Source organism: Oryzias melastigma, linkage group LG7 (assembly GCF_002922805.2).
Source record: "Oryzias melastigma strain HK-1 linkage group LG7, ASM292280v2, whole genome shotgun sequence".
NCBI lineage: Eukaryota > Metazoa > Chordata > Actinopteri > Beloniformes > Adrianichthyidae > Oryzias > Oryzias melastigma.
The window spans coordinates 18,873,422-18,881,440 of record NC_050518.1 but is presented as its reverse complement, the minus strand read 5'-3'; the positions used below and the strand labels follow the sequence as shown (position 1 = coordinate 18,881,440).

Sequence of the window (8,019 nt, the reverse complement as noted above, 5' to 3'; positions counted from 1 at the left end):
CTTTTCAGTGTGTTGGGAAATAATATTTAAATGGAACCAAATGAGTATATATACATTTTTGTTGAATGCTTCTATGTGTATAGCTTTATGTGTGAATATGAACACCTGAAATCGATGTGGGTGCAGTGGGTGTAGTAAATAAAAAGAATATTGGGGTGATAATTTTTGAGGTTTTTACTTCTTTTAGGAATTTTTTATTATTTTCATTTAAAGTATATGTCCGAAGTAAAATATTATCATCATCATCACCAAATGTTTAAACACAGAACTAAGTCATCTCCTGGAAATGGCACGAAAATCTGTCTGTATTACAACCTACATATAGGTGTGGTTGAGAAAAGAAAAGGGCCAAAACCAGAGCCCTGTTGAACGCCTGTGGAGAGACAGGAAGAAAGAAGTCCAAAGGTCCTGTGCTTTAGACGGTTGGGTTTCCAATGTCATGTCAAAGAAACGAAGGAAATTCTTGACATTCTTCGTTGAATTTTCTCTAAGAATGTGAAAACCGAGAAGCATAGAAATGTGGCAAAACCAATCATAAAACTGGCAGAAAAATATCCCCACTCGTTTATCAAAAACGGCAGGTTTCCACATCAACATTTTAGGTTCTTCCTAGGAACAAAGACCTGGACGTATATCTGTATTTAGTTTTCATTACACGCTTAACACGCAGAGCACACTTTTTGACCTCCAAGTCTCATGTGGGCTCTTCGTTTACCTCCCCTCCCGCCCTTTTCCAGACTTTGGCACCAAGCGAGAAAACATGACGTATTTGGCAGCTGCGGCTACGCTAAGGGAGGAGCAACCTCACAATGAAAACAACCAGCTGAGTTTAGCTCAGAATCCCACATTCCTCTTCACACAGAGCTCTGCTGGCTTGATGGATGAGTGGAAGGGTGGGATGTAGAAAAGGATCCAAAGTGTGGATGTAGAAAAGACAAGAGAGCATGCTGGAGCCAGCGGACTTACATGAATTTAGAGGAAAATGTTGCAAACAGAGATTTATTTTATTTATATATATTTATGCAGGGGTTGATAGATGAAAAAACCAAAAGAAAATGTTGAAAATAAATCTTCAGGAATTAATTTCCAAACATCTGCCTTTCATATACATGAAAATACATTATATTTCTAGTAGTATAGTCACATGAAAACTTTATTTATGAGGAAAACTTGACCTATACTTAAAAATATTTTTTATTGTGTCTTTTTGTTTGTTAAAAGAAAATTATGTATTATATTTTGGTGTCTTTAAGTCTCTTACTTTAATCTGCAGCTTTCTAAAAAATCACAAAGTCCCACTCCAATCAACTTTTTAACTATTTTAAAAGTGTTCCCAATGTTTTTTTTATTTCTGATAATGTATTTTTTAGCCAAAATAAGTTAAAACCTGTGTAGTTTCCAAGGCCGTAGTTTCCAAGGCCGTAGTCTACGTCCGAATTCCCACCCTAAACCTTAACTACTAAAATCTAGTACCCTGGAATTAAAAGCAATTCAAATACCATGCTCACTACTTTTTTTAACGGCAAGTTTGATGTCACCATTTTTGACTAAGTGAAAATCTAATCAATATGAGAATATTATGTCTATTTATGACCCCACTGTGTTCTGAAACATTGATGGTTTCTTAAAGAGTTACATTTAAACACCTTTTTTTTCCCAGAAAGTACTTATTCGCAATGCATTGTGGTCTATGTTGGCCATAGCATCAATCATAGATCGTTTATATGAATATACAGTCAATGGCATTGATGTACACTGTTTTTTTTTTGTCTGCTCCTGAATCCCATTGAGGTGAATAAATAAATATTCAGAAATCCAAGTTTAAGTCTAATTTTCTTGATATATGTCCTCCATCATCAGAAAAATGCCACAAGAACATGTTAAAATTACAATTTTCAAAGGAGTGGGTCTTTTTAAAAGCTGCAAAAAATGAAACCCTCCCATAATGTGAACATCCAGCTCTATCCTCGCTGGGTCAAACCTCAGAGCTCTGCAGTGTCTTGCAGATGTCTGTGCTACATGCTTCATGCACCGGCGTTACACTGCGATGGCCTTCAGGAAATATTTTCCTTGCAGGGCGTGGAGAGGCACTGGGCAGGGGAAGGAATTCACAAGGGGCTTGATCTTGTGATTGAAAGAAAAAAAAAAGGAGTGTGAACGCATCTGACGTGAATAAGTGACAACGCCAAAGCGACACGCCTTCAGTAAGTGCGATATAAATACATGACATAGCTGCATGTACGAGCACGATGGTACACGACTCTTGGAGAGCTATTAAGCCACTTAGAGGAGACAGCTGAGGGATGTTTTCGCTGCCACGCCTTGAGGCAAAGAAACACAAAACAGTGTGAAGTGATGTCACTCCTATGGCTCATATAAACCAGCTGTAAAACCTTATGAGCTACATGGGACTTAAAGACCGTGTGGGAACAGATGCATTTGATTTATTTTAAACAGAAAACCAGTAAGCACCTATTTAAAAAAAAGTTTGATGAATTTTTTATCATGAATATTTTTGGAGGGGAGTTTACTTATGCACATTTGAGTGATGATGAAGTAAAAAAACAGAATCATTACTTTTTAATGTTTAAATCATTTATATTAGTTGTAATTTCACCACCTCTTCCAAGTGCAAGAACTTTTTATAAATACGAGTTTTTCTTAGACTGACGTGTTTCCATTTGGTAAATTTATTATCGCAAATCCAATATACACATTTCACACCCAATGGAAACTCAGCTACTGACGATAACCTAGTGCAGGCGTCTGCAATCTGCAGCTCTTTTATCCATTTACTGTACTATGTCTCTCTGGTTCAAGAAAAAACATCATTTTTAATTTTGAAAAAGTAACTGTAAAGTGAAAAAAAAAAGAAAAAAGTAAAATAAACTAACTCAAACTTTACTCAACTCAGTGACAAACAGCTGAAGGACAAACATATCACAAGACGAACTAAAACATTTTGACAGATTTTTGTGTATCACAGAAAATTAATTGAAGTTCAGTAAACAAAAGTAAAATTAAGAAGCACCAGATATTAAACCAGATTTTAGATTTTTGAACAAATTCAAGGATTTTAAGTGAACCTTAGAGTTAACAATATACAGTAAAGATAATTGAATGATGTCTGGTTTAGATTTGATTAGTTAATTTCTTGGCTGAGATACACTACAAGTGGTAATATAAACTGTTTTTTTAATCACTACTGACATTATTTTACCTACTACTGTATTTGCTGCATTGAGAAAATCCTATGTGACAGTGTGTCTTTTATTTTGAAAGGAAATCTTGTGCACCTCTCTCAAAAGTTACAAACTATTTCATATTTAGCAAAAAATTGAATGTTTTCTCTTTATTTATGTTTTATTCATGCAAAATATCATTTCATTTATATTTATTATAATAGTAACAACAACAAAAGTTAAAATCTTGTTTTTCTGAAGGTGAATTGAGACTTTGTGGCTCCCGCTGGGCTGTTCGTAAGAAATTGACCTGATTGGCTCTTTAAGCATTAAAGGTTGAAGCCCCTGACCTAGTGGATCGTGCCACATTCTATGCAACTTTCAGTGGAGCTGTGCAAAATTTTACATCAGTTTGGGGGCTACAAAACACCCATCCACTGAATGCTTATTGTAAGTTAAACCAGTTGAACTTTGACCAACCAAGAACTCCGTTTTGGTAGTGATGTATGGGTAACGTCCTTTTCAAAACTGAAATACCAACCGTTTAAAATTTGACCATGAAGGACAAATCAATCGTAGTAGTTTGTACTTGGATGGAATTATATGACACCAAGTCTTTCATATATTGGAATAAAATAAGATTTGTGAGATTTGCGCCACTTTGACATTTAGCACAGAACCTCTTCCACCTGTAGGGACATGCGCCAGTATCAGTGATTGTCTAGTCTAGTGTGAACACCATATGGTAAAAGCGCGTTGTCAGCTCATTTTATTAATATTAACAGCCCGATGTTATGTTGTATAATTGTGACAGGATATATTTCATGCAGAATCTTTTGGGATATTTCTAAGTTTATTTTTTTACATAAAATGACATAAAAGTAAAGAAATTTGAAGTTTTTTTCTTTCAACATTTACTCTATTTCTAACTTGTATAATTTTGACAGAATATATTATGGAGAGCAAAATATTGAAAGTATTTAAGTTTTTAGTTGATTTATTCTGTAATAATATTTAAGTTTATATTCATAAAAAAGTTACGTTTTTAAAGTTTAAAAATTTTATCAATTGAGGTTTTTTTTTTTTTAATGTGTTCAATAAATATTTATGTTGTTCAGCCTAAAGTGTGTTTTGGATTTTGGCCTCCTGCGTGATTGAGTTTGACACCCCTGCATTAAGTCCTCGACTGTCTCGGCTGAGATGAATACATCTAGTCATCAGTCTTAACCTTTAAAACGGTTACTGTCTGCTCTCCTGGGGGCTTTTAAGTCAGATCAAACATAAAAGACTTATTAAGGAGGTCTAAAGTGTAGCTTTTTAGAATAATTTTTTATATACACTTAGAATAAAATGTAAACATTTTCTGTCATTTTTGTTTTATTTTTTGTTAAATACACGTTAAAGTACAGATTACATGTAGAAACTTAGTATTCATGTTTAAACAAAAGCAACAAAATACAAAATTGAGAAAGAAATCAATGCAAAAAAAAAACTTTTTTTTTTTCCGTTAGGAGGGACTTTTGTCAGCACGTATGTAGGTAGAGAGGGAAAGTACATTAACTTCTGTTACTGTTAGGGTGACAAAAACATCAATACAACATGAGGTATGGCACACAAAAAAAGAAAGGATGTGATATACAGAATACTGACATGAGAATAACACTGAAAACAGGATTAAAGAGCTGACAGCGATCCGATGGAGTTGTCAGCTTTATGATCGGCCTCCTCTTCTCGGGGCGCCTCTTTATCAAGTATTATATGTACAGTACAATAAGCAGGAGGGGGAGGAGCTCAGGTGAAGTCACATTTCTACTGTACACACAGTAGGAATGAGAATAAAATGCAGCATAGCCCTATTTTACAGCTTTGTGTACAACTAAGAAGCAGTTTCATTAGTATTGGGAGGGACCGGATGGAGTTCTGTACCAGACGGCATGCAGAGGTTCTGTGGGATCCAACAGCTGCAGTGACAAAGTGATCCTGTCTTAATTAAAAAAAGAAAAAACAGCCAGACAAACAGTCTATCTTCTCTCTGGTCTCCATCCTGATTGTGGTCAACAGTTCAGGGGCTGAGCCTTCGTCATCATCGGCGCCACTCACGTCTGCCAATCATCAGGCCAGGTTTTCCTGATGCTTGCAGACGCACACAGCTGCAGGAGGAGTCAGATGAGCTGGAACGACGGAGTCTCTGGTGTTCACTTTGTTGTTGCCCCTGTGGTTGGGAACAATTTGGTTTCTTATAAAAACGTGTTCAGGGATGAGTGTGTGAGTGTGTAGGGGGAGATCTGTTGGATGAAATAGTCAGACGGCCGTCTCCGGGGGACTATCACAGCTCTGTGTCTGCTGTTTTGGCGTTGGAGTGGCCGTTGGTGGGAGGAGGACTCTGGGTCTTTTCTGCCTCTGGAGACTCCCCGTTTATGTTGGGCTTCTCCTGGGTTTCTGGAGGCGGGTTGAGAGGGGCCTCGGACGCAAGGGTGTTTCCCTGATTCTCCGGATCCACAGGACTGGCCTCCTGTGCCTGCAAACATGATGCAATGAATACCTCAATGAATGAGAGAAAGGGAGGAAAGTGTGTCTGCATGTTTGCTTCACGCAAAAAAAAATAAAAAAAAAAAATCATGAAATAAGTATAAGCCACCTTCTCTGGAAATGGAAAATGATTTAAATAAAATACAGAAACATTGCGGGATAAAAATATATGTTGTTTAAGTCCCACTACAACTATATATTTATTCTATTATAAAATTGTTCCCAATGTTTTTTTTTTAAATTAAGCATTAAGTTTTTAGCTGAAATCAAATTTGTTGGGTTTTTTTTAAAGACACATTTTCTGCACAGCAGCAGTAGCTTATTGGAAATACAATTCTGTTGCTGAGAGCTCTGTTTGGGCTCTTGTTTATGAGCTAATACCCTCAAGCTAACATTAGCGTCACAAAAATAACAACGAACGATATTGGATCAATCCAGTTGTACAGCTTTGAGCTAGAACTGCAGACATATACGTGTGCAGGTGAGGGGAAGGGAGACTGGCGCGCCCATTTCAGTGTCATTAGACTCAGCTTTTTCAAGCAACCAGTTTTCTGATCTAACACAATTAAGAGATACTCAGAAATACAGTTTTAATTGGAAATTATTTTAAATAGGTCCTATACTATGAGAGAAATACTACAACAGCATGCTAAAAACACAAAAAAGACGATTTTCTTTGGAGTCGGCTTTAAAGAGTACCCAAACACTAAATTCACTTCTTTTTGGCTGTTGACCTCTATAAATGGGGCTTTAAAAGTGCTTGGTCCGTGATAAATTTCTTTCAATTTAAAATAAAATTGTATGATTATAAAAATAATGATCTAAAAGCGTCTCCGTGTGCCCCCTACAGGTTGAAATGAGGTATTGCCATTTTAGTTCTACGTTTTTTCAGAAGTCCCACATCATGATTGGCAGCTCCAGTAAGGATAACAGTCCTGTCCTCCAGCCCCACCCCTCTGACTGGATTTTCAAATTTCAGCTGTGGGTGGAGTCAGCCTCCAACTGTCCTGTTTGGTAACCCTTTAAAGGGGCCATGCCGCGATAAAACAACTTTTTGAGCTTTTCAGTGTATTACAATGAAAACATTTGGATTTTGTTTATTTTTGTTGGAGAAACGATGATAGCCGGCTCTAGGATGACATCCAAAGATCGTATATGATCATATATATGGATACAGTTTACTCTAAAAGACTTGAGAAATTCATAGTATGGCCCCTTTAAGAGCTGAACAGTGTCATCTCTTAACAAAAAAGATGTGGAACAGTTGAATAATTGGCGGTCCAAAACATTCAAACACTAAGGTTTTGTTTGAATTCCTTCACTACTCAGTGCACTACATCAGGCGTTCACCATTATTTGAAAAATGGTGAAAGCTATCATTCTGCCTTTCTTTGAAACACTAAAATTACAGCAGTTTTGAATTTCTGCAACAAAAAATGTCAGGATTGGGAAAAAAAAACATTTCCTCCCTTGTTCTGATAAAACAATGCACATGGATGCACCAATATCAACTGACCCTGCCTGTTCAGGGTCACTATGACCCCTAAAGTCTCCAAGACTCCAAGACTCCCACTTCTACGGCCTCCCTTTGGTCATGTTGAGTGGTGCAAAAGAAACAGCTGCTGCTGGCCGGTCGATGTAAGTGGGAGTCTTTAATTGCATAGTTTAGGGTGTGGGTTTCTGGATCAGGATCACTCTATTTCCTTGATTAGCTCAGTTATTAATTAAATCAATGTCAAGCATTTTCTTAAATCAATTATAACATTCCTAAGGAGTGAAGACAGTCCTGGTGATTCAGCAGAAACTGAATAGTAGCTTAAATGCAGCGAAAAATGCATTTTTTTTAAAACAAAGCACAACTACAAGATACATAAAAGTCACTCAGGAGCAGGACGTTAATCCACAGATCTCTTGTCATTTTAGGGTTAATTTACAGCACAGTTCGACTAGTTGGCTCTTGTGCTCACCAGCCCGGCTCCTTTGGCGGCAGGTCTGCGTTGGCATTTGAAGTAGCCCACGGTTACTGCAATGGCGACGAGCAAACCAGTGACCAAGAGTCCCACGAATACAGAACGGGACGAGGTCGGGATCTCCGTCTTCTTCACACCCAGCTGCAGGGAAGTTCAAGTCAGGTTGTGGACAAATGAAAAGCAATCAGAACTCTAAATGTATTACAGATACAATGTATCAAATAGACCTCTAGCTTGATATTTATTATATACATTTCATAGAGATGGCATGATATGAAACGCTTCTCTTGGTGATATTAAAAGTTATAAGTTACACTACACTATTGAAGGCTTCTCCT

At 37.0% G+C, this 8,019-nt stretch overlaps 1 protein-coding gene across 4 annotated transcripts in view; it reads right to left on the bottom strand.

Annotated features, from left to right (window-relative positions):
• Nucleotides 1-4,541: 4,541 nt before the first annotated feature.
• si:dkey-261h17.1 overlaps nucleotides 4,542-8,019 on the bottom strand; it is a 25,909-nt gene continuing 22,431 nt past the window's right edge. For all 4 annotated transcript variants that reach the window (XM_024293821.2, XM_036212848.1, XM_024293822.2 and 1 more), the window contains 2 exons: nucleotides 7,679-7,822; nucleotides 4,542-5,700 (listed from right to left, as the gene is read on the bottom strand). In XM_024293821.2, the coding sequence (XP_024149589.1) occupies nucleotides 5,509-5,700; nucleotides 7,679-7,822 (336 nt within the window). In that variant the 3' untranslated portion in view covers nucleotides 4,542-5,508. The remainder of the gene's footprint in view (nucleotides 5,701-7,678; nucleotides 7,823-8,019) is intronic.